Below are 27,319 nucleotides of genomic sequence, written 5' to 3'. Positions count from 1 at the left end.
CAGATTTTCAACAAGAGCACAACAAATTCAGACATGTATTTCTGCATGCACCACTAATTTCGTGATTGCCCAATTAAATCAGGATTATCAGCCCATCCATGTAGGGTAAAGAATCTGCACACACTGTTGGTGAATTGGAGATTCTACAAACAGCACCAGCTACAGGTTGCTAAATTCAGGGTGGGTGCATGTAGGCAAGAGTCTAATGGCTTTAAGTGACTACTACTCATGAAGAAAACCTTGCAGTCCTGTGACTGCATGGGGGTGGATGGGGACTCTTGAGTAAACCCAAATAAAAACATTAATGCATACTATGGAGACAACCAATGTCACACTGTGAAGGGAAACAACAGTACTAAAACGCAATTATGCCTATATAACAGAGGTGAAGATCCTGCAAGCTGATCATCAGCAAAAGCAGACAAACAAAAAAAAGTTATGAGTAGCCACTGAAGATGCACTAGTGTAAATAAGTTTATCATATTCATAACCATTAACTTGAAATATAATTCTATTTAATGATATAATATGCTAGTATCAGGTATAGGCCTGAATCAAAGATGTTCTCTCCAGAGTACCTATTTAAAAATATCTGCATGTTTAAAATACTCACTTAGGTTTAAGAGGGTCTTCAACTTCCAGGTCCCAGACATAAAGCTTACCAACTTGATTGCCTAATGCAAGCATCTGAAAAACAAAACAAGCAAATCAATACTTCAAACACTTGTGAACTAATTTATTATGAAGCGAGCAATCTCTTGCCAGTGCAATAGCTAGACTTCTGATGACAGCTTATAAAATGATTAATACTGAAAATATCGGTTTGCCTTTGAAGCAGGTAAATTTCTACCAGAGATCGCAGTAATAAGGATTAAGAATGGTCATCTACAAGTTCTTGTATCCAAAATATCTTATCCCCTTTCCACTAGGATTGTAAAGCTGTGTTAGGAACTTACCACAAATGTAGATATTTCAGTAGCTTCACTACTGCTGTCCAAGCTCCCCCTAACATCACCCCTTTCCTTGTTATTCCTTGTGCTTTATGATCCCCTGGACCAACCTTTGGATTGTGGTGGCCTCCTACCCCTGGATTATACTCTAAACTCTCTACCAAGCCCTGGATCCTGCTTTGCTGGCTATTTTCCTGGAGAAATGGGATTAGGATCCTTTGAGGGGCTGGATCTGGGCCATATGAAGAGGTTCCACCTGGTCCACAGGGCTCTGGGGCACCCTGGCCTTTAGCTGGGGAAAGAAAAATCTGGAAATGGTGTTGCTTGATGCAACCATTATACACAAACCTACTCATGCCTGGGTGGGTAGGCTTTGGCTGAAGCAGTCAGGAAGGTACGGCACTGGAAAAAGTACAGTTGTGTACACTTACCATAAATGTAGATGGTAGAGTGTATTCACTGTTGCAGTCATCGACCTGAATACCAGAGTCTTTGGATTTCTCAGTTGGATCATGCTGTCTCTTCTTCCATGAAGTCAGGTCGTCAGGTGTATAAAACATACAGCCGATGCCATTACATCAGTTTTTCTTGCCCCAGATGTCAGGTGCCCGCACAATAGGAAGCAATTATATGGTATGGTACACTCCCATCAAAAAGCAAATACACCAGAAAAAATAAATATACCAAACAAAAAGGAAAGGTAGAGCCAAGAGAAGTCCGGGGGCTGGAGGGAGGGTAACCAGGACTGCAACAGTGAATACACTCGAACATCTACATTTAAGGTAAGTGTACACAGCTGTACTACGTTCTTCATGTTTCACTGTTGCAGTCATCACATTTGGGTTGATTCCCAAAGCTAAGGAAGGGGGGGATGTTAAAGAGCATTATGGCCAGCTATTAAGTCCTGCAAGACTGCAATGGCAAATCCAGCTCTGGATTTAGAAAAGATAGGCATGTGGTAATGCTTGGTGAAGGTATGTACAGAGCTCTGGGTAAGCAGCTTCTAGGATGTCCCTGGTAGGGACTCCTCTGAGAAAAGCCGCAGAGGTAGATGCAGCCCTGGTGGAATGTGATCATATCCCATGTGGGGTAGGTTTTCCATGGTGCTTGTAGCAGAAATGAATGCAGTGAGCTATCCATTTGGAAATGGTTTGCTTTGAAATGGCCTTCCCCTCTGCCCCTGCAGCAAAGCCAACTAGCAGCTGTTTAGATTTTCTGAGAGGCTTAGTCTTGTCCAAATAAAATCTAAGTTGTCAGAGTGCAGTATTCGTTCCCCTTTGTTTTGTGGATTAAGGAAAAAGTAGGCAAATGAATGGACTGATTTAGGGCCACACTAGACACCACCTTGGGAATAAAGGATTAGTTCTGAGGGAAACCCTGTCTGCATGAAAGATAATGAAGGGTTCTACTGCCATGAGGGCCTGTAATTCAGACACTCTTCTTGCTGAAGTGATGGCTAGAAGGAAGACTGTTTTCCAATAAAGGAATTTCAGCTCTGCTGTTGCAGCTGGCTCAAAGGGGGGGGGGGTGAACTTTTCCAATACAAAGTTAAGGTCCCAGGCTGGAGTGGGAGCTCTCCTGGGGGGTCTTACATTTTTGGCCCCTCTAAGGAATTGCTTTAGCAAGGGGTGAGAGAAAAGGGGTGGCTCTGTATTATAATGTGCTGAAATGGCAGAGGCATGAATTTTAATTGACGAGAAGGAGAGGCCCCTGTGGAGCATTTCTGTTAAGTACTGTAGAATCTGAGGTAAGCTGGGCACCGTTGTGCCCATCCCCTGAGCCAGGCTCCAGGAACAGTATCTTTTCCACTTTTCAGCATAGGATTTTCTAGTACTAGACCTCCTTGCCGCCAGAATGACATCCAGTACCTGCTTACTATGCTAAGGGAGAGCTCAAGGAATTAGCCAGGCTGCAAGGTTCAGGGTTTGAAGCTGAGGGTGCAGAATCTGGCCCGCCTGCTGGGACAGCAGGGAAGGGGTCTGAGGTAGGTGCCATGGCTGTAGCAGTGCCATACTGCACAAGAGGGGGTACCAGTGCTGGTGTGGCCAGTCCGGTGCAATCAGTATTGTCCTTGGCTTGTCCTGTTTGATCTTTAGTAGAGCCTTCAAAGAGGAGAGGCAGAGGGGGAAAGGTATAAACTGAGAGGCTTTCCCAGGTAAAGGACAGGGCATCCACTTTTCAAGCTTGGCTATGGGGAGTTCTTGTGCAGAATTTGTTCAATTTGTAGTTCTGAGGGGAGGAAAACAGGTCCATCTCTGGGGTCCCCCATTTGTTCCTCAAGAGGTTGAATATTTTGGGCTTCTAGTTTCCATTCGTGTGGGTCCATGAGACTTCTGTTTAAGTAGTCTGCCAGTGAATTTAGTATGCCTGGCAGGAATTGAGATGGCAGGTGTACTTGTAGCTCAAGGCTGTGTTCCACAGAGCCATGGCTAGTTTGCAGAGAGGGTACAAGTGGGTTCCCCCCTGCTTATGTACCACATAACCGTGGTGTTGTCTGTCTTTACCAATAGTTGTCCTGAAAGAATACAGTCTTTGAAGGCTGTCAGAGCATTCTGTACAGCTAACATTTATTTTTGATTGATATGCAGGTGCATCTGACTCTGGTTCCATTTGCCCTGAATGCACTGCCCTTCTATGTGAGCCCCCCATGCATAGTCTGAGTCTGTTGTTAGGGTTTGGGCGGCAAGGGGTACAGTGAAAGGGAGTCCCTTGTTGTGGTAGCAGGCCTCTGCCCACGAAAGAAACTGTCTTGATACAAGGAATGATAGAAATCATTGTTTCCAGGTCCTGAGAATGTTTACACCATAGGTGTTTTAGATACCACTGGAGTTTCCTCATATGCAGTCTTGCATATGGAATTAGCAAAATGCAAGAGGCCATGAACCCCAGGGCTTTCAGTATTTTCCTTGCAGATAGCTGGGGTTTTGTGGCCAATAGTCTGAAGTAGGTTGTTAAGTAAACTTATTTCTCTGGAGTGAGGAATGCCATCTGGGAAGTTGTGTTCAAGCTTGCTCCCAGGAATACAATCTGTTGGCAGGGTACTAGGCGAGATTTATTTTCATTGATGGTGTACCCCAGTAAGATTAGAACTTTATTTACGAATGCCAGGTGTTGTAATAGCAAGTCCTGGCTTTCTGCCTGAATCAGACAATCATCCAAATATGGGTAAACTTGAATAATTCTCTGCCTGCAAAATGCAATGGCTGGAGCTAGGCACTTTGTGAATATCCTGGGAGCAGTAGATAAGCCAAAGGGAAGTGCACAGAACTGATGGTGCATGGAGCCTGCCCTGAAGCGTAGGTATTTCCTGTAAGATTCCCTTATTGGGATGTGCAGGTAAGCTTCCTTTAAAAGTCTAGGGTTGCCTGCCAGGCATCCTTGGCTAGCATGGGAAGAAGCTGTTGCAGAGTTAGCATTTTGAATTTTGCAACTACCAGAAAGTTGTTGAGAATAGAGAGGTCCAGGATAGGACACCAGTTGTTGTCTTTTCCAAGTACCAAAAAAAGTCTTGAATAAAAGCCTTGTCCCCTTTGTTCTGTCCTTGGGACAGGCTGAATATCCCTGATATTGAGGACAGAACCTGCTGTTGGACCTCCACCCATTGATTTAGGGGTTGGGTCTGGCCAACCATTTGGTGTTGGTAGGGTGTGGAAGTGGAATCTGTATCCTTGGGGTAGGGTGTGGAACTGGAATCTGTATCCTTGGGAAACTATGTTCAAAACCCAACTGTCCTGGGTAATGAGTTCCCAGTTTTTTGCATGCAGGGCGAGCTTTCCTCCTAAGGGAGTAGGTAGTAGAGCAGGGCTTGGAAGGGTTAAGCTTAAGTCATTGTGCCATTTTTCCGTAGGGGGGTGCCTTACTACTCCCTGCTTTGGAAGTGGGAGCCCCCACTGCTTAGGTTTCTGCGAAGCCTGAGACTGTAGCCTAGGTGGTCTGCTGTTCCTGGGTTTGCACTGAAAAGGCCTAGAAGTGACTGGAAAGGATTTGTTCTTAGAAGGCCAATGCCTACTGAATCTGGGAGGCTGTACTTGTAGGAAATCTTTAACAGTTTGCATAGATTCAACTTTTTCCTCCATCCTTTTGAGGACAACTTCTGCTGTTGTCGTCAAAAAGGCGGTCTTGGTTTAAGGGAGCATCCAGTAATTTAGCTTTAACATGATCTGGCAAGTTTTGTCCTTAAGCCAAGCATGCCTTCTAAATACAGACCCAGTGACAGCAGCCCTGCAAGATGCTTCTAAAGTGTCAAAACCACATTGCAAAATATGTTTTCCAACTTGTTCTGCAGAATGCATTAAATCCTGTAATTCTTTGTGTTCAGTACAGTCAGGAATCAACATCATTTTCTGTTTATAAGTAGCCCCATAACATGCTGCTGATACTTTAACATATGAAACTAGCAATTTAAAGCCCTGATGGCCAAAGAAGCAGAAGTGTATACCTTCTTACCCCATCCTGTCTAAGGCTCTAGAATCTCTATCAGAAGAGGAAGCTTTTTGGCAGCAGTAGCCTTAATGCCTTTTTGGTCCTTGGGAAATGGTCTCTGGATCCACAGAAGGATTCTTGAAGAGGAACTTGAGAGTCAGGTACTCTGTAATACTGGTCAGGTTTTCTGGAAGCTGGAGGTAAAGTGTCTGGGAAAAGGCTAGATTCCAAGAAAGCATCATCTACAATGTCCAGAACAGGAGGGATAGCTAAAGGCCTGTGTTGAAGAATTCCCTAAGCCTCTTTTTGGAGTCAGAGTAATCCTGGCTTTCCCAGCGGAAATGCTCCCCAAGAGTGTGCAAGGTTTCACCGAAAGAAAAATCTTCTGGAGGGGAAGCAGAGGGAATGGAATTCTCTGCATCAGAATCCTCATAACTAGATAAGGGCATATCCTGGTAATCAGAAGGAGCAGAAAAATCAGATTCCTGATAAGAAGAATCAGAAAGAAAGCCAGTTCTAGGTCTCTTAGAGGGGGAAGGCTGGCTTCCCCTAATCAAGGTAATGAGGTCTTCAGCCATTCTAAGCATTTGTTTTTTAGGCATATTGGCCTGTGCCTGCGGTTTGGTTGTCGGTTTTCTAGTCGTGGTGCGAGTTTTAGGCTTGGATGAAAACAATGGCATCTGTTTAATATGAATGTCTGTAGGCCTGAATACACCCACAGAAGCCGGTGCCTGCACAGCGGCTCTGGACCCATCCAAGGTAGAGACATCTTCTGGTTCTATAGTCGAAGAAGCATCTCGCGGCATACCAGACTCAGAATGGGTTTCAATAGAGGCCTGCAAATCAGAAGTAGCAGGTATCAGTGGCTGCGAAAGCACCTCACTGAGTACCGGCGGACTGGCCACTAGCTTAACGGAAGTGTCATCGGCTGTTTTAGACCTATGCGGTCTGTCTTTATCCTTGCATTTTTTCTGAAGATCGGTAGTTGGATGGCTTGAAGTCATTTTGGAGTACAGAGAACGAGTACGAAAATAATTAGTTGCAAAAATAGCCTGACAACGGACAGTTCGGGCATTCAATAAGGCACAAAATTGACGAGGGACGTCGTGGGCTGGGCCTAAGCAAGGGATGCAGTAAGAATGGAAATCTTGGAGGTATTTGCTTTCCACAGGTAAGACAATTGTTAACTTTTACTGACATTGGTTAGAGCAAGAAAAAGGATCGCTAATGGGGTACTTCAACTTTTGTTGAAGACTTCGGGTCTGAAACTTGAAAACGAAAATTTCAGGAGTCGGCCGACTGGCACTTGCGAACTGCTTCTGCTTCGGGCACCACATGGCAAGAAAGACTGATTTAATGGCATTGGGTGCACGTTTTATACCCATGACGACCTGACAGAAGAGACCGCATCTGACGCAGAAATCCAAAGACTTTGGTATTCTGGCCGGCTGAGGGCTACCTGCAGGCAGATAACCCAAATGTGATGACTGCAACAGTGAAACACGTAGAACATCTGACTGGGTGTGGGCTACCTACAAGCAAGAGATCACCAGAAGTGAGGACTTCAACAGTTTATAATATGATGAACATAAACACACACACACACACACACACACACACACACACACACACACACACACACACACACACTACAATAAGGCAGAACCAAACAATACACTATTGTATATTATTATCTGCACTAACAGTGTATGCACTGATACTGTAAAGGAGTTTGTACAAGGGCACCACTAACAAGAACAAAAAGCAGATACTTTGCACAAAATATGACAAGCCGGAAAGTCATAGGATATAGGCACAGGTGCCACAATAGAAATACAACACTACTATAGGTCAAAAGTGATACAAGGTACCAAAACTCAGGATAAAAGCACAGATGCCATGAGACTAGTGGTCACAGTACTACAACTTAAAAATAGTACAATAAGGCGGAATGTACAGTTTTGTACCTACCATAAATATAGATGTTCGAGTGTTCACACTGCTGCAGTCATCACACCTGGGTTATCCTGCCATCAGGCGGTCCCGCAGTCGGCCAGAGTTCCAAAGTCTTGGTCCAGCGTCGGTTGCTGTCGCTTCTTCCCTGACGTCAGTGCGCCAGGGGTATACAAGATGCACCCGACGCCATTTTCTTTTTTCTTGCCCCAGATGTCAGGTGCCCCCAAGTAGGTAGGCAATACCTATTGCTATAAACAGTTATGCATATAAAATAACAATACCTTCAGATACAAGCAAATACACCACAAAGGTTGTAGAGGATAGATAGGTATAGATAAGGCCAGCCAGTTCAGAAGGGATGGAGGGAGGGTAACCAGGACTGCAGCAGTGTGAACACTCGAACATCTACATTTATGGTAGGTACAAAACTGTACTATTTTCATCGGGTTACACTGCTGCAGTCATCACACTTGGGTGGAATACCAAAGCTAAGGTTGGGTGGCTGGTCTATAAGGAGTTAGGATTGGCTATGAGGCCCTGCAGAACTGTAGTGGCAGATCCTGCTCTGGATTTAGAGTAAAGAGGCAGGTGGTAATGCTTGGTAAAGGTGTGCAATGAACTCCAAATTGCAGCCTCCAAAATTTCCTTTGTAGGTACTCCTCTGAGAAAGGCCATTGAAGTGGCTGTAGCCCTGGTGGAATGTGGCCTAATGTGTTTTGGAATTGATTTTCCATGCTGTGTGTAACAGTAACAAATACAGTGTCCTATCCATTTGGATATAGTCTGCTTTGAGATAGCCTTGCCCTGTGATCCTACAGCATATGCTACAAACAGTTGCTCAGTTTTCCTGATAGCTTTTGTTTTGCCCAAGTAGAAGCGTAGTTGTCTGTGTATGTCCAAAGAATGCAGAAGTTTTTCCCCTTTATTCTGGGGGTTTGGATAAAAAGTTGGCAAATGGATGGTTTGATTAAGAGCCACACTAGATACCACCTTTGGCATAAAGGTAGGGTTTTGTTCTTAGAGAAACCCTGTCCTGATGAAAAATTATAAAAGGTTCCACTGCCATTAATGCCTGTAGCTCTGAGACTCTTCGTGCTGAAGTTACTGGTAGGAGCAGAGCTGTTTTCCATGATAAAAATTTTAGATCGGCTGTATGAGCTCGCTCGAAAGGAGGCAGGGTCAGTTTTTCCAAAACAAAATTGAGGTCCCAAGTTGGTGTTGGTGGTGGTCTGGGCGGTCTTATGTTTTTAGCCCCTCTGAGGTACTGTTTTAGCAGGGGATGAGAGAATAAAGGAGGATCCATGTTGTAATGTGCTGAAATGGCAGAGGCGTGGATCTTAATAGATGAAAAGGATAGGCCTCTGGTCCAGCATCTCAGTTAAGTATTGTAAAATCTGAGGAATGTTTGGGACAAGAGGATCAAGGTTTTGAGCCTGGTTCCAGGCACAGAATCTTTTCCATTTATCTGAGTAAGCCTTCCTGGTGCTAGGCCTCCTGGCCTCCAAAATGACATCCATAACTGCTTTAGGGAGAGGTGTTGCCCGTTTGTCTAATGGATCTGCCATGCAGCCAGGTTTAAGGTTTTGAGCTGCTGGTGCAGGATCTGATTGTTTTGTTGAGTCAGGTGGCGTGGAATTTGAGGCAAAATCCATGGTGGTCCTTGCGCAAGGTTCCTTAATATAGGGTACCAGTGCTGGCGTGGGCAGTCTGGAGCCATCAGTATCATCTGTGGTTTCTCTTGTCTGGCTTTTAGGAGCACCTTTGGAAGGAGAGGCAGAGGTGGGAATGCATATACTTTTAGGTTTTTCCAGCTGAACAAGAGCATCCACTTTCCATGCTTGTTTGTGGCAAGTCCTTGTGCAGAATTTTTGTAGTTGGTAGTTCAGTGGGGAGGCAAAAAGATCTATGTCTGGGCATCCCCATTTTTGCGTTACCATGCTGAAGATTTGTGGATTCAATTTTCATTCGTGAGGGTCCTTGATATTTCTGCTTAGATAGTCTGCCAGAGTATTTTTCTTTCCTGGCAGGAATTGTGCTTGCAGCTGAACTTGGTACGTTAGAGCTGTGTTCCACAAGGTCATGGCTTGCCTGCATAGGGGGTAAGAATGAGTGCCCCCCCCCCCTGCTTGTTTATGTACCACATAACTGTGGTGTTGTCTGTCTTTAATAATAATTGTGCTGGATGCAGAAGGTCTTTGAAAGCTGTTAGAGCATTTTGTACAGCTAACATCTCTTTCTGATTGATGTGTAGATGCATCTGGTCTGTGGTCCACCTGCCCTGCATGCATTTTCCTGCCATGTGTGCTCCCCAGGCGTAATCCGAAGCATCCGTTGTTAGAGTTTGCCTGGCTGTGGGTAGGGTGAAAGGCTGATCCTTGTTTAGGTGACATGCCTGTGCCCACCATCAATACTCCTGTTGTAGGCAGGGAATCATTGGTATTACTGCTTCTAAACTGTCAGTGTGTTGAGTCCAAACACTTTTTAGGTACCTTTGTATTTTCCTCATATGCAGTCTGGCATATGGTATTAGTAGTATGCAGGATGCCATGAATCCCAGGGCCTGCAGAATTTTTCTTGCAGGGAGATGGGACTTTTTTGCCAGTAACTGAAAATATTGAGTTAGTTGAACTTGTTTGCGTGGCGTGAGGTAAGCCATCTGGGCCGTTGTATTTAAGATGGCACCCAGGAATGTAATCTGTTGTGAGGGCATTTACTGTGTACCCTAGAAAGGTTAGCAACCTTTTTACAAACGCCAGATGCTGTAGGAGGATGTCCTTTGTCTCTGCTTGAATGAGGCAGTCGTCCAGGTATGGATATATTTGAATTCCTTTTTGTCTGCAAAAAGCAACTACTGGTGCCAGGCACTTTGTGAAGACTCTGGGTGCAGTAGATAAGCCAAAGGGCAGTGCTGAGAATTGGTAGTGCATTGAGCCAGCTTTGAATACGAGGTATCTTCTGCAATTTTGTCTGATAGGGACATGCAGGTATGTCTCTGAGGTCCAGAGCAACAAGCCAAGCGTTCTTGCCCAGCATGGGTAGAAGCTGCTGTAAAGTCAACATTTTGAATTTTGGAATATCCAGGTAAGTATTTAGAATTGAAAGGTCTAGTATGGGCCTCCAGGCCTTGTCCTTTCTGGGGACTAGGAACAGTTTGAGTAAAATCCTTGTCCTTGTTCTTGCTGAGGTACTTTCTGAATAGCTCTCATGTCCATGAGGGCTGAAATTTGTTTTTGAGCCTCTGCCCATTGATTTTGTGGCAGGTCTGGCATTCCTTTTAGCCTTGGTAACGTATAAAAGTGGAACCTGTAACCTTGAGACACAATATTCAGACCCATCTGTCTTGGGTGATTGCTTGCCAGTTTTGAGAAAAAAGTGCTAGTTTCCCCCCCCCCCCAAGGGGGCTTCCAAAAGGGAAGTGCTTGGCATGCGAATGGGAAAGCCATTGTGACTGTTTCTTGTAAGACTGAGACTTGTCCTCGCCTCCTCTAGGGGTTGAGGTGCCCCACTGTTTTTGTCTGTTTGAGCCTAGGGGTTGAGATCTGCCTCTTGGGCGTCTGTATCTGCCTCTGTGGCACTGGAAAGGACCAATTTTTTGTAGGCCAATTTCTGCTAAATCGAGGTGGCTGTACCTGCAAGAAATCCTTGACTGTTTGCATAGATTTAGCTTTTACCTCCATTTTAATACCTCTTCTGCCTCAACACCAAACAAGGTATCATGCTGTAAAGGAGCATCCAATAATTTTGCCTTAACATGATCAGGTAAACTCCGTTCTTTTAGCCAAGCATGCCTTCGAATCACTGAACCTGTAACTGCGGCCCTACAAGAGGTCTCTAGAGAATCAAAACCACATTGCAGAGTATGTTTTCCCACCTGTTCAATTGCATGTAATAAATCCTGCATTTCTTTACAATCAGGAGCTTCTGAACTTGCTAGCATTTTCTGTTTTAATTTAGTCATCAAATATTGTTGGTACTTAAGCATGTGAAACTGGCAATTTAAAGCTCTTACAGCTAAAGTTGCAGAAGTGTATACTTTCTTCCCCCATCTATCCAAAGCTCTGGAATCTCTGTCAGAGGGTACTGGATTTTTTGCAATGGAAGCCTTAACCCCTTTTGGACCCTGGGAAATAGTTTCTGGATCAGCAGAAGGGTTCTTATAAAGAAACTTGTGACAGTCAGGAACTCTGTAGTACCTATCTGGCTTGGCTGGTGCAGGGGGCAAGGAGTCTGGAGATAAACTGGATTCAGAGAACACATCATCAACAATATCTAGCACAGGCGGAATTAGCCAGAGGCCTGTGCTGAGGTAGTAAAAGGAAATCTCTGAGCCTTTTCTTAGAATCTGAGTATTCCTGACTTTCCCAATGGAAGTGCTCCCTCATGGTATGTAAAGTTTCCCCAAAAGAATAATCCTCAGGAGGAGAGGCTGAAGGGATAGATTCTTCAGCATCAGAGTCCTCATAGGGAGGTATTGAGTACCCCTGGTCAGAAGTGGAATCAGAGGAAATGGAAACCTGATCAGAGGAATCATAGTCTATATCCTGCCTAGGCCTTTTCTCAGGAGGGGGATGGGAACCCCTGATTAGAGTAATAAGGTCTTCGGCCATTTTAAGCATCTGTTTTTTAGGCATGGAGGTTTGTCCAGGAGAAGGCTGTACTTGTTTCTTTGTCTTTAATGGTACTTTTGCCTTGGCTGTTGTCTAGATGGTAAGTTGTGAAGTTCTGAAAACACCCTCAGAAACCTATGCCTGCTCAGCGGCTCCGGACCCATCTGAAGGATTAGTTTCCGTAGGCCCAATACCTTGAGTTTCCAGAGGCCTAGTTGTCTCCACGTGGTAGTCGGAAGCGGCCTGTGGCTCTGAGGTAGCAGGTGTCAGGGGCTGCGAAAGCGCCTCACTGAGAACCGGCGACTGGCCTAGAAGAGGCTTCTTCATCGGTTTTGGACCTTGGATGTCTGTCTTTATCCTTGTCCTTGCGTTTTTTCGGTAATGCGGTCGTCTGATGATCCGACGGCATAGTATAATTGAACCGTCGGCCAAAGTAGTGCAAAGCAAACTCAAAACGCCTTTTAATAGTATGTTTGTTAAATCTAGCACAGAACAGACAACTAGTGACGTCGTGATCAGGGCCTAGGCATGGAATACAGTAAGAGTGGAAGTCCTTATGAGGTATTTGCTTTCCACAAGAAATACAATTAACTTTTTCTGACATCGGTCTGAGGCAAGAAAAAAAGTTTCCCCAACGAGGTACTTACCCTTTATTGAAGACTTTGGTTCTGAAATTCGACTTTGAAAATCTCAGTAGTCGGCCGACCGGCACTTGCGAACTGCTTCTGCTTCGGGCACCACACGGCAAGAAAGACTGAAGAAAATGGCATCGGATGCATCTTATATACCCCTGGCGCACTGACGTCAGGGAAGAAGCGACAGCAACCGACACCGGACCAAGACTTTGGAACTCTGGCAGACTGCGGGACCGCCTGACGGCAGGATAACCCAAGTGTGATGACTGCAGCAGTGCAGCAGGATGAACATCTGATGTAGGCACAGTACCACAGGACAAAAAGCATAGTACAACAATTCAAAAGTAAAAGTACTGGCACAGAAAAAAGCAACACAGGCAAAAGGTGACAAGACTGGTAAGCATTGTACGATTCTAAAGTGACACACACAACCAGCACTGGAAGGAGTGTCAAACCCTTGTAAGCATAACTTAATTCAAAGGTAATAGAGGTACTACTACAAGAATCGTTAGGTGTTTTGGGTAGCTATGTAAAGGATTTAACTAGAAGTGCAGCTGTCAAGTCAGATGTGCTTGCTTGTGAGCTGCTGCACAACATACAACTATTTAAGAGGCTACATTGCAGGCCCTTGGTGTAGGGGGAAAAGAACTGGCAGCCACTAGCTACTGTACTCTTAGGGTTGAAATGGTTGTGCTCAGTGTGTTACAGTTCAACAGAAACAAGCACAATGCACCAACTAAAGTAAGCAAAAATTAAGCAAACAGAAACTGGTGGTGCCAACATGTTAAGAGAAAGTGAAATGTTCTGATTACTTCTCTCAAAACAGCAAAAGTCCAAAATGAATAAAGTACCCCTTGCAGGCACACAAGTCTCAATACTAGCTTAAAATTTCAGAAAAAAGTCACTTCCCTGATGTTGGAAGGATAAGATAAAGTGGCAATTTCCAATAAATCGGTGCAGATGTGCCATAAAGATACATCCATACCCACGCCCAGGTGACCAGAGTTCAAATAGTGGCTTGGGAGCTTGATGGCATATAGGCTAGGAGGTGGTTGTGAGAGCTTCAACACACCCTCCCATTTTTTACCCAGTGGAAAGTGAGGATGTGCAGGGGTGTTTACAGGGAGTTAAGGCTGCACAAGAAAAGGTGAGGATGATATGCCAATAGACCCCACTGAATGCCATTTCCTGGGATGGGATGGGTAAGAGTAAGTGCACAGTGTGGGCCATTTGGTGAGAAACACTCCTCGTTAGCAGTATGATGCCACCTTGAAATGCATTGATCTCACCAGCCCTGAACTTGGATCTGAGTTAGTCTGGGAAGTATAGTAAAGTTTAGTAAACTCTTTGAACAAGTCAAGCAGGAGTGGCCCTTGAAGCAAGTGATCAACTGCAGGGAGCCAAAATGTTGCAAAATTTAGTGCAGCACTAAACACAAGCAAGAACAGAAGCAGCCAATACAATACAGTGGTGCTTGCAAGCTAACAGCAGCTAATCATTCAGAATACTGCAAGTTCTCCATATAAAGCACTGGCAGGCACGCAAGTTGAGTATTAGCTCAAATGTTTAGAAACTGCAAAAAAAAAAAGTCTAACAAAACATAAAAATGCCAACATTTGCTTAAACAGACAGTAAAAATAATTTCAAATATCGTCAGTGCAGCATTTAAACCAGTCAATCAAAACCAATGATGCTAAAAGCAAACATTCAGAATACAGTCAGATCCCCTTCCCTAAAAACAGCAAAGTAAAAAAAAAAAAAAAAAAAAAAAACACTAGCAAGCAAACAAGTGGTCACTTCTAGTAAATAACTAAAGCTGTTTTCGTCTGTAGTGATCAGACTTGCTCTTTAGATGATGGCATGTTCAACCAAGAGAGTAGTATGCTGTATCCTGTTAACTTTCACTGTGGTGAGAATTAAAATGTATCGTACAAGTGTTTAACTTTGCTAAGGTACCTTTTAAGTAAGAATCTGATCTGCTTTAATATCACTGTACAGTCTTCTCACTTATTTCCAAATTTAGATGGTGTTCCTCTGCCCTTCCAAGGGTTTACTAATCGTTATTTTCATTTCCATAAAAGTTTACATAGTTAACTTTTTGGGATTTATTTTGTATCACTTTCTAACCAAAATCCTTGAAACCTCATCAAAACCCCATTATTTATCATTAAAGCTATTGGTGCTGTTTAATTGTGCTGAGCTGCACATAATCTTAACTTCATGGCATTTACCACATGCGATAGAAGTTTTTGGCCTTCGTACCCTTTTTTCTATGTAAACACTTTCTGTGGTGGCCAGCAGCTACTGTAGTGCTTTGTATTTTAGCCCTATTGAAAAGCCACACAGCTTATTTTTTGCCCTGCTTCTCTAGGCTGCTATATTTTGAACATGCATTTTAGCTTTAATTAAAATGATGCAATGTTTTATTTTCTACGCTGATTTGACATTGTTGCTACATTTTGCAGATGCACATACAAACAGCATCTTACTGCAAAATCATAAGCTTTGCACAAGCTTTCAGACTTATATTATGAAGGAACTTGGATTTGCTAACTCCTTGTAATGTTGCTAAAAAGCGAATAAAATAATCATTAGTATCACAAATTTCAGGTATTTTTAAAGTGGAAGCAATACAATTTTTTTTGGTAACCTCATGAAGTATTCCAGCTTAGATTATATTTTGCCATTACTGCACTTTAATCCATCCTTCTGCTTAACTTGGCTTGATTTGCTTTTAAAGATCATATGCAAAGGACTGACATGGAAGTGTGTGTACACCTCTCATTTCAAACCTGTTGCACAGCTGCATCCCCTCCATAAGCCATGCCGTGCAGTGGCTGTCTGATTACTTGAAATTAACATAAGACATGTTAAAAAAGTTTTAATATTACAGCTGATTTACCATTCTCTCAGGAGTGGATGTTGCTTGCACATGAAAGTACGGTGACGTAAAGGACTGGCTTCTGGTGGCTGCATACTTTATTCAGATTCCTTATGGTAAAAGGAAGTTGTAGTGGGTAAGAATGCCTAGCCTGTTAAAATTACTTGTTGCTTTATCACTTTACCTTTGCAGGCACTCGGAGCATTCTCAGTTTTAAGGTAAAGCACTGCATCCTGTAGCATCCAAAACATAGGTGTCCGCTGCTGTTACCAAACTGCACATATCTGAGTGAGACACTGCAGACTGCTTTCACTCTATGGGCTGACTTGACAAATTTTAAAAATCACCTATGTGGACATTTTGCATTAATCCACAAATACTGGCAAAGAAATGACTGTTTACATTTTTTTCATCTGCATATTATGGCGGTGGGGTGGGGAATGCGCAGTCAAAGTAAGGAAATGACTGTGTCTACCACCCGTGTCACCAAGATGCTTGCCATGATACGTCATGGAAGCATACCAACATGCATGACACAAAGTTGAATGGTATGCAAATTTAAGCACCAGTGAAATATGTTAAAAGCCACCAGGTTTACAGACAGAATGCCCACAAAGCCAAAACATGAAAGCAATAAACTGTTCAAAGATGGGCATCTACAATGCATTTCATCTTTAACCAGTTTTGCATTGTAACAAAGCAGCAATTGCTAAGGTGTGTGTAAATCTTATGAAAACTTATTTGTGGGTGATGACAGTGGTGTTTTGTTTTGCCCTTTCTGTTAATCTGGTTGACTTGAGTTATCCTGGCCTACGTTGCCCCTCTGTAATTTTAAAATCAGCACAAACAAGGGATGTTGGCTTTTAACTACAGCTCTGCATTTAAATAAGGACAACTAAACAGAGTAAGACATTTTCATTTTTAACTGCCCTATTCCTGATCTATTCAGGAAATTCTGTCTACAGGACATCTGGTCTAAACAAAAAATAATCCCCATCTCTTCTACCACTGTTCCTACATTATGATCTCTCCACTTCCCCATCTGAATTAATTTCAAAGAAACTGTACCAACTATCTTCCTGAATGCAAGCTGGCAGCTGGAAACTAAGAAGACATTGTGAGTGCCCTGGAACTTTAACCCCCCCCTGTCCTTTCTAAACAACTTATGCTGATACATATATAGTGCCAATTTTCTACTGCATAGTGGCAGGTAAAAGTACACTTGGAGCACTCTACTCAGGAAACACTTTCCCCATTAACATTTAATTTACTTCTCTCCAATATTTTAACACACATTAGCTGCAAGTCAAGAAATACCATTTTTAATTCGGAACAAAGCTAAAGATGTCTTACTATTTACCTCTTCATACATTGTTTTTTCTTTGGAAAGTGAACTCCAGTACGTCAAACCCACTCTGTTCCCCTACCTCCAAAATGCCACCCACCCCAAATATATCTACATTTATATCCTAGTCTCTACCCACATACCCCTCATCATATCCACCACTCAGTCTCTACAATTAAATCCACACTACAGCTCTCATCTATTCTACATCTAGCACAATATCTTCCTATAAAACCATTTTCATTAAACTTGCAGTCTATCCCACTTCATTTCAGCCAGTCCCTACATGCAAACAAGAAACTATTCTTCATGCATAATCATCTTATCACTGCCCATCTAATCTACAGTTAACCAATTCTAAATTCCACCATAATGCTCCACATACTATTAATAAAGTACAGTTTTGTGCCTACCATAAATGTAGATGTTAGAGTGTATATACTGCTGCAGTCATCACACTTGGGTTATCCTGCCGTCAGGCGGTCCCACAGTCGGCCGAATCCCAAAGTCTTGGTCCGGCGTCGGTTGTCGTCGCTTCTTCCCTGACGTCAGTGCGACAGGGGTATAAAAGAGGCAGCCGACGCCATTTTCTTCAGTTTTTCTTGCCCCAGATGCCAGGTGCCCCCAACTAGGAAGGCAATCCAAATAACTATGCAAAAATACCTTAGCAGATAAACAATAGTACTAGCTGTTAGCAAATACACCATATAGACATGCATCCAACTGATTGATGTACATGGAGTTATAAGTAACACCCTGGTATGTAGAGGGGATGGTGGGAGGGTAACCTGGACTGCAGCAGTATATACACTCTAACATCTACATTTATGGTAGGTACAAAACTGTACTATGTTCATTGTGTTCTACTGCTGCAGTCATCACACTTGGGTTGAATCCCAAAGCTATGGATGGGTGGCTGGTACTAAACTGGGTTAGGCAAAGCTAGGATGCCCTGCAGAACTGCAGTGGCAAAACCAGCTCTGTTTTTTGAGTATAATGGAAGGTGGTAGTGCTTGGTAAAGGTGTGCATTGAACTCCAAGTAGCTGCCTCCAGAATGTCCTTGGTTGGAACCCCCCTGAGAAAGGCTGCTGAGGTTGCCGTAGCCCTGGTAGAATGGGACCTAATATTAACAGGCACGGCTTTCCCACGGTGAGAGTAGCAAAAGCGGATACAATGTGCTATCCATTTGGAGATGGTCTGTTTTGAAATGGCCTTTCCTTGTGAACCTGCAGCATAGGATACAAAGAGTTGGTCAGTTTTTCTGAAGGTCTTTGTCTTATCCAAATAGTAACATAGCTGTCTGTGAATGTCCAAAGAGTGAAGGTGTTTTTCTCCTTTATTCTGGGGGTTTGGATAAAAGGTGGGTAAATGAATGATCTGATTCAAAGCCACACTGGATACTACCTTTGGCATAAAGGCAGGGTTAGTTCATAAGAGACTCTGTCCTGATGGAAAATGATGAATGGTTCCACTGCCATGAGTGCCTGTAGTTCTAAGACCCTGCGTGCTGAGGTGATTGCCAGCAACAGAGCTGTTTTCCATGACAAGTATTGTAGTTCTGCTGAGAAGGCTGGTTCGAAAGGAGGCAGTGTTAATTTTTCTAAAACAAAGTTGAGGTCCCAAGCTGGCATTGGGGGTTTTCTGGGGGGTCTTATATTCTTAGCCCCTCTGAGAAACTGCCTTAGTAAAGGCTGTGAGAAAATGGGAGGATCCGTATTATACTGAGCTGAAATGGCCGAAGCTTGGATCTTAATGGATGAGAAAGAAAGGCCTTTGTGTAGCATCTCAGTTAAGTATTGCAGTATTTGAGGAATGTTTGGTATCCCAGGATTTTGGCCTTTAGCCTGGTGCCATGCACAAAATCTTTTCCATTTGTCTGAGTAAGTTTTTCTGGTGCTGGGCCTCCTGGCCTCCAAAATGACATTCAGGACGTCCTTTGAGAGAAGTGTTGATTGATGATTCAAGGTATTCTCCATGCAGCTAAATTTAAAGTCCTGAGCTGACTGTGAAAGATCTGAGTTTTGCTGAGTCAACAGAAGTGGGAATTGAGGTAAGATCCATGGAGGGTTGCGAGTCAAGTTCCTTAGTAATGGGTACCAGTGCTGACGTGGCCAGTCCGGAGCAATGAGGATCATTTGTGGTCTCTCTGATCTGACTTTCAGTAATACCTTGGTCAATAGAGGTAGTGGTGGAAAGGCATAGACTGTCAATGCTGTCCAACTGAATGATAGGGCGTCCACTTTCCAGGCTAGGAAATAAGTCCTTGTGCAAAATTTCTGTAGTTGGCAATTGTTGGGGGAGGCAAATAGATCTATGTCTGGGTGTCCCCACCTTTGAGTTAACATTGAAAATACTTGTGGGTGTAGTCTCGACTCATGCGGATCTGCCATATTTCTGCTTAATTCGTCTGCCAATATGTTTTCCTTTCCTGGCAGGAATTGTGCTTGCAGTTGTACTTGGTAAGTCAATGCTGTGTTCCACAAGGTCATTGCCTGTCTGCATAAAAGGTAGGAGTGTGTTCCTCCCTGTTTGTTTATGTACCACATAACTGTGGTGTTGTCTGTCATTAGTAGTTGTCCTGGATGCAAGAGGTCCTTGAAGGCTGTCAGTGTATTTTGCACAGCTAGCATCTCCTTTTGGTTGATGTGTAGATGCATTTGTTTTGCAGACCATTTGCCCTGCCATGTGTGCTCCCCAGGCGTAGTCTGAGGAATCTGTTGTCATAGTTTGGTTTGCTGGAGGTAAGACAAGGAAGACCCTTGTTTATTTGACATGCTTGAGCCCACCATAGGAACTCTTTTTGAAGGCAAGGAATGAGAGGTATACTTGTTTCGAGGCTGTGCCTGTGTTGAGCCCATACACTTTTCAGGTACCATTGTAATTTCCTCATATGCAGCTTAGCATATGGAACTAGTTGAATGCAGGATGCCATGAACCCCAATGCCTGCAGGATTTTCCTTGCAGTGAGCTGGGTAAAAGTTGCCATTTTTTTTTAAGTATTGAGTCAGTTGTTTTTGTCTGGCGTGAGGTAAGCCATCTGGGCTGTTGTATTTAAGCTGGCACCCAGGAATATTATCTCTTGTGAGGGTATTAGCTTTGACTTCTTTTTGTTTACTGTGTACCCAAGGTAACTTAGCAGCTTTGTTACAAATGCCAGATGCAGTAATTGAATGCCCTTGCTGTCTGCTTGGATCAGGCAGTCGTCCAGATATGGATAAATTTGTATTCCTCATTGTCTGCAGTATGCAATTACTGATGCCAGGCATTTCGTAAATACTCTGGGCGCAGTAGATAAGCCAAAGGGCAATGCAGAGAATTGATAATGCGTTGTACCTGCAAAAAATCTGAGGTATCTTCTGCAATCTTGTCGGATAGGGACATGCAGGTATGCCTCTGAGGTCCAACGTTACCAGCCAAGACTCCTTGCCCAGCATGGGAAGAAGCTGCTGTAGTGTGAGCATTTTGAATTTGGGTACCACCAGGTATGTGTTTAGAAATGAGAGGTCTAAAATGGGTCTCCAGTCTTTGTCCTTTCTTGGTACTAGAAATAGTCTTGAGTAAAAACCTTGACCTTGCTCCTTTGTAGGTACCTTTTGAATTGCTTTCATATCCATGAGAGCTGAAATTTGCGTTTGTGCCTCTGCCCATTGGTTTGGAGGCAAATTTGGCATGCCTCTCATCCATGGTAAAGTGTGAAAATGAAATCTGTAGCCTCGGGTAATAATATCCAGAACCCATTTGTCCTTTGTTATGATGCGCCAATTTTGTGGAAAGAGAGAGACGGTCTTCCTCCCAAAGGTGCTCCCAGGGCAATTTTGCTTGCAGGCGAAGAGGGAAGTCATTGTGTTTGTTTCCTGAAGGGTTGAGATCCTTCGTCTCCACCTCTGAGTAGTTGTATGCCATTGCCTAGGCCTGAAAGAACCTTGTGGCTGGCCTCTGCCCCTTGGGCGTCTGTACCTACCCCTTTGGGGTCTGTCTGATGCAGGAAAGGACCAGTTTTTTGATGGCTAGTTTCTGTTGAAATGAGGAGGTTGTACCTGTAAAAAAATCTTTGACTGTCTGCATAGATTTTGCCTTTTCTTCCATTTTCTTTAAGACTTCCTCTGCTTTGACACCAAATAACACATCTTTCTGCAATGGAGCATCCAATGACTTTGCTTTGACATGTTCTGGTAAGGCTTGCTCTTTTAGCCAAGCATGTCTACGAATTAAAGATCCTGTGACAGCTGCTCTACATGAGGCTTCCAATGAATCAAAACCACACTGTAAGGTATGCTTTCCCACCTGTTCTGCTGCATGCAGCAAATCCTGCATCTCTTTGAAATCAGGTTGATCTGTCTGAGGGATCATTTTCTGCTTTAACTGTGTAATCAAGTACTGTTGGTATTTCAGCATGTGGAATTGGCAGTTTAAGGCTCTCATGGCCAAGTGGCAGATGTATACACTTTCTTCCCCCATCTTTCTAATGCTCTGGAATCTCTTTCAGAAGGTAGTGGATTCTTAGCAGTAGATACCTTAACCCCTTTGGGACCCTAGGAAATGGTTTTGGGGTCTGCAACAGGGCTTTTATATAGAAACTTATGAGAATCAGGAACTCGGTAGTATCTGTCTGGTTTAGCTGGTGCAGGAGGTAAGGAGTCTGGGTTTAGACTAGATTCGGTGTAGACATCATCCAAAATGTCTAAAACTGGAGGAATTGCAAGGGGTCTAAGCTGTGGAAGAAGAAGAAACTCACGGAGTCTTTTCTTAGAGTCAGAGTAATCTTGGCCTTCCCAGTGGAAGTATTCCCTCATGTTGTGTAAAGTTTCCCCAAAAGAGTAGTCTTCAGGGGGGGGGACAGAGGGAATGGACTCTTCAGCATCTGAGTCTTCATAAGGAGAGAAAGAAAAATCCTGGTCCTCAGAGTTAGCTGAGGAAATGGATGCTCGGTCAGAGGAAGGATAATCTTCCTCCAGGTCTAGGCCTTTTGTCAGGAGGGGGTTTGGAACCCCTGATAAGGGTAATTAAATCCTCAGCCATCTTGAGCATCTGTTTTTTTAGGCATAGGGGCCTGTGGGGGGGTCTGTGGACCCGGTTTCCTAACTTTTAAGGGGGCTTTAAGTTTAGCATAAGACTTAATAGAAATAGCTGTCGGTTTGAAGACACCTTCGGAAACCGAAGGCCTGTCCAAAATCTCCGGATCACCGTCAGGGTTGGCGTCCAAGGGGCGAGATGGAACTGGCTCCTGAGGCCCAGCTGATTCGGTCTGGGAGGCTGTCAGAATTTCTAAATCAGCGGTAGTCAGGGGCTGCGTAGGCGCCTCGCTGAAAACCGGAGAACCGGCGGCAGGCCTTGCTGAGGCCTCGGTATCTGGTCTTGGCTGCCTGTCTTTGCGTTTTTTAGTCGTTGCTGATGTCGGTTGCTCCGACGACATGCTATAGTTAAATTTTGTGCCAAAATAATGTCGGGCAAATTCTGCCCGATGCTTGATTGTACGTTTGTTGAACCTAGCACAAAAACGACAACCAGAGACATCGTGGTCTGGGCCTAGGCAAGGAATACAATAAGAATGAAAATCCTTATGAGGTATTTGCTTCCCACAAGAAATGCAATTATTAACTTTGTCTGACATCGGTCTGAGGCAAGAAAAGTTTCCCCCAATGGGGTACTTAGCTTTACAGAAGACTTCGGGCTGAAATTCAATTTGAAAATCTCAGGAGCTAGCCGACCGGCACTTGCAAACTGCTTCTGCTTCGGGCACCACGCGGCAAGAAAGACTGAAGAAAATGGCGTCGGATGCCTCTTTTATACCCCTGTCGCACTGACGTCAGGGAAGAAGCTACGACAACCGATGCCGGACCAAGACTTTGGGATTCGGCTGACTGCGGGACCGCCTAATGGCAGGATAACCAAAGTGTGATGACTGCAGCAGTATAACACGAACATCCACCTCTCTTCTCGCTCTACACACCTAACTACCAAATGTCACTCTACACCAACCACTGGTTCAAAGCCCAATCCATAGCCCCAAACCACAAACACCGCTAACATTCTCTATAGTCCTGTCCAGCATCTCTCTCATCCATCTGCTAAAGAATTCTTATGTCAAAGCTTCCAAACACAAACTCAAAACAGTCTTAAAGATAAAGAAAAAATATTTTACAGCCACCAATTCGAACTCATTCTGCAACTTTCAGGAGAGACAGACCCTTACCCAGGCCCCCAACTCCACCAGGAAAAAAAAAAAACCTACACAAAGCTTCCCAATACAATAGCACAAACAAAAAATAACCTAAAAGTCATTAACATTACCCTCAGAAGTATTTGCAATAAAGTTAGAGAACGTCATGCATTTTATATCCCATTATAATCCTGACATCTTCGCTAGAACAGAAACTGGTTAAAATCGCAAATAAAAAGACACTAATCACTCCTTCCGGATATCATATCCTTCAAGCTGACCACAAACAGAAAAGCAGGAGACAGCCATTATCCACCCTACTAACCTCAACATATCGCTCTCTACCAATTCAATAATGCAGAAATACTCATTACTCCAGTCAAGTTTAGCCCCTTAGCAAGATCATTTGTACCATAGCCTTATACATCCCCATCAGTTAACAATACTAACACTGAAGACATTCTCTTCTGGGTATCTTCCAGTATATCCCAACATACAAGGAATATTATCTCTTGAGAGGGTACTAATTTTGATTTCTTTTCGTTGACTGTGTACCCTAGGCATGTTAGAAGTCTTTTTACAAACGCCAGATGCTGTAGAGGAATGTCCTTGTTCTCTGCTTGAATTAGGCAGTCGTCCAAGTAAGGATATATCTGTATTCCTCTGTCTGCAGAATGCAATTACTGGTGCCAGGCACTTTGTAAAGACCCTGGGAGCAGTAGATAAGCCAAAGGGAAGTGCAGAGAATTGGTAATGCATTGAGCCAGCCCTGAATCTGAGGTATCTTCTGCATGATTGCCTGATTGGGACATGCAGGTATGCCTCTTTTAGGTCTAAAGTCACAAGCCAAGCCTTCGTGCCCAGCATGGTCAGAAGCTGCTGCAAGGTCAACATTTTGAATTTTGGTATATCCAGAAATGTGTTTAGGATAGATAGGTCCAGTACTGGTCTCCAGGCTTTGTCTTTTCTGGGTACCAAGAACAGTCGAGTAAAATCCTTGTCCCTGCTCTTGCTCTGGTACTTGTTGAATGGCCCCCATGTCCATGAGGGATGAGACTTGTTTTTGTGCCTCTGCCCATTGATTTTTTGGCAGATCTGGCCAGCCATTTGCCTTTGGCAGGGTACGAAAGTGGAACTTGTAGCCTTGTGACACTGTTTAGAACCCACTTGTCCTGGGTTATGATGTGACAATTTTGAGAAAAAAGTGCAATCTTTCCAACTAAGGGTGCTGCCAGGAGACAAGTGTTTGGCGCAGGCAGGGGGAAGTTATTGGGACTGTTTCCTGTAAGGTTGTGATTTGTCTTCTCCACTTTTGGAGGTAGAAGCACCCCATTGCTTTGAACTGTATGGACCTTGCGCCTGGGATCTGCCCCTTTGAGGTCTGTCTGAGACAGGAAAGGACCAATTCTTTTGTAGGCCAATGTCTACTAAACCTAGGTGGCTGTACTTGTAAAAAAATCTTTGACAGTTTGCATAGATTTAGCTTTATCCTCCATTTTCTTCAAAACCTCTTCTGCCTTAACACCAATGTATCATGCTGTAAAGGTGCATCTAGTAATTTAACTTCGACATGATCAGGCAGATTTTTTATTCCTTTAATCAAGCATGCCTCCTAATTACAGAACCCATAACTGCGGCCCTGCAGGAGGCCTCCAGAGAATCAAAACCACATTGCAAAGTATGCTTTCCAACTTGTTCAGCTGCATGCAATAAATCCTGCATTTCCTTGTTTTCTGCACATTCAGAGAGTTTAACAACATTTTCTGTTTAAGCAATGCCATGACATGTTGCTGATATTTGAGCATATGAAACCGACAGTTTAAGGCCCTTATAGCCAAGGTAGCAGATGTGTAAACCTTTTTTCCCAGTCTATCCAGTGCCCTAGAATCTGTCAGAGAGGGGTAGGGTTTTTTGCAGCCGAAGCCTTAACCCCTTTGGGACCCTGTGAAATAGTTTCTGGGTCTGTAGCAGGGTTTTTGAAAAGGAATTTATGAGAGTCGGGAACAGTGTAATATCTGTCAGGCTTAACAGGAGCCAGAGGTAAGGAGTCGGGGGTCAGACTAGACTCTGAAAACACATCATCTACAATGTCTAACAGGTGGAATGCCTAGAGGCCTCTGTTGAGGTAGTAAAAGGAAGTCCCTGAGCCTCTTTTTTAAATTCTGAAAAATCTTGGCTCTCCCAGTGGAAATGCTCCCTCATGTTATGCAAGGTTTCCCCAAAAGAATAGTCTTCAGGAGGAGAAGCTGAAGGAATAGATTCTTCAGCATCGGAATCCTCATAGGGGGGAAGAGAATATTCCTGATCAGAAGAGGAATCAGAAGAAATAGAAACCGGATCTGAAGATTCATAGTCTGTCTCTTGCCTAGGCCTCTTATCAGGAGGGGGATGGGAACCCCTGATCAAGGGAATCAAGTCTTCGGCCATGTTGAGCATCTGTTTTTTGGGCATAGAGGCCTGTCCACGTGACTCTTGAGTTTGTTTCTTTGACTTTGAAGGTGCTTTAGTTTTTGCCTTTGAAGTCGGTTTAATGTATAGATGTTTAGGTCTGAAAACACCCTCGGAAGCCGGTGCCTGCTCAGCGGCGCCGGACCCATCTGAAGGAAAAGTGTCAGAGGCTCCAGCACACCTTGAGTTTCCAGTGGCATAGCAGACTCCACCTGGGAGTCGGTAGCGGCCTGCGACTCTAAAGTAGCGGGCGTCAGGGGCTGCAAAAGCACCTCACTGAGAACCGGCGACTGGCTTAGGAGAAGCTTCGTCGTCGGTTTTGGGCCTCGGTTGTCTATCTTTTTCTTAGCGTTTTTTGTGAACTCCGGTAGTCGGATGGCTATCCGACGACATTTCTGGATAATTAAACCTGCGTCCAAAATAGTTTAATGCAAAAATCATACCGACGCTTAATAGTGCGTTGGTTGAATCTAGCACAAAACAGACAACCTGAAACGTTATGGTCAGGGCCTAGGCAAGAAATACAGTAAGAATGAAAGTCCTTATGAGGTATTTGCTTTCCACAAAAAATACAATTATTAACTTTTTCTGACATCGGTCTGGAGCAAGAAAAAATGTTTCCCCAATGGGGTACTTAGCTTTAATGAAGACTTCGTATCAGAAACTCGAACATGAAAATCTCAGGAGTCGGCCAACTGGCACTTGCGAACTGCTTCTGCTTCAGGCACCGTGCGGCAAGAAAGACTGAAGAAAATAGCGTTGGCCACTTCTTTTATACCCCTGACGACCTGACATCAGGGAAGGGCCGACAGCAGCCAACGCAGGACCCAAGACTTTGGAATTCAGGCCGACTGAGGGCAACCTGCCAGCAGGATTACCCAAATGTAATGACTGCAACAGTGAAACACGAAGAACATCACTGAAGACATTCTCTTCTTGGTATCTTCCAGTATATCCCCAACATACAATTATTGCAGAGTGTATGAATGTACACTGGACAATCAATTTAGCTAACAACCTATATGGGTTCTTCCTAGTTGATTAATGCCCCAACTACCTATAACAAATTCTTCACAGAGACCTCAACTCTATACTGAGTACTCATCAACAAACCAATTAATATACCTAGCAATGGCATTCTGACTGCCTAAGTGAAGACTTGCCCAGCTACACAGACCGATGTACTTGTAACCAAATAAAACACCAGCACAAAAATGTGTATAACTTAATCATCTTTAATGTAGATGTTTCTATTTACACACAAAGAGTACAACTGGAATTCACTAAAATATCTTCCTCTAGACACAACCATCCTCAAATTTATCATCTTTACCAGAATACTAAATGAGCATGCACTCCTTGAAAAGGATCAAGCACAATCTAGCACCATGGTTATTAAACACCAATTAATAGCACTCTGAGTTAAAGCCTGGAAAATCTGCCATGCCAGTAAATCCAGGAGAAAATCTATTACAGTTCAGAGATATAAAACCAAACAAAATACAGAATTAGGCAAGATAAAAATTCACTACTGCAACCTACAGCTGACATAACAGAATAATCTAAAAAATTCTGGTCATCTATCCAAAATCTATTAAACCCTGGACAAACCTCCCCAACCCAACTCCTCTCTTGACACCACCATTGGTAATAACTAACAACTAATTCTGACAAGCTATTACGTCACTCAGAGACAACCACTAACACAAGATGCCCACAACCACACACCCATACAGAGGCCTACTTCTTACTCAAGACAGCCCCCATCTCCTCGATAAAAAAAAAAAAAAAATCTAAAACTAAAAACCACCAGTCCCACCAGCAGACAATTTCCAACCTGAATTCTACACCTTGGCATATCCCATTATCAGTATTCATAAAAAGATCCATTCTCAAATTTTATTTCCCCTTACA

General features: G+C 43.6%; 1 protein-coding gene across 1 annotated transcript in view; it reads right to left on the bottom strand.

Annotated features, from left to right (window-relative positions):
* EED (embryonic ectoderm development) overlaps nt 1-27,319 on the bottom strand; it is a 967,389-nt gene that overhangs the window by 188,823 nt on the left and 751,247 nt on the right. Inside the window, exon 10 of the mRNA XM_044072008.1 lies at nt 614-687. Within this exon, the coding sequence (XP_043927943.1) occupies nt 614-687 (74 nt within the window). The remainder of the gene's footprint in view (nt 1-613; nt 688-27,319) is intronic.

The sequence above is a fragment of the Protopterus annectens genome, chromosome 5.part0 (genome assembly GCF_019279795.1).
Source record: "Protopterus annectens isolate FY-2018-M chromosome 5.part0, PAN1.0, whole genome shotgun sequence".
NCBI lineage: Eukaryota > Metazoa > Chordata > Ceratodontiformes > Protopteridae > Protopterus > Protopterus annectens.
Note: the sequence above shows the minus strand (reverse complement) of the source record. Positions and strands in the feature narration are given on the sequence as shown.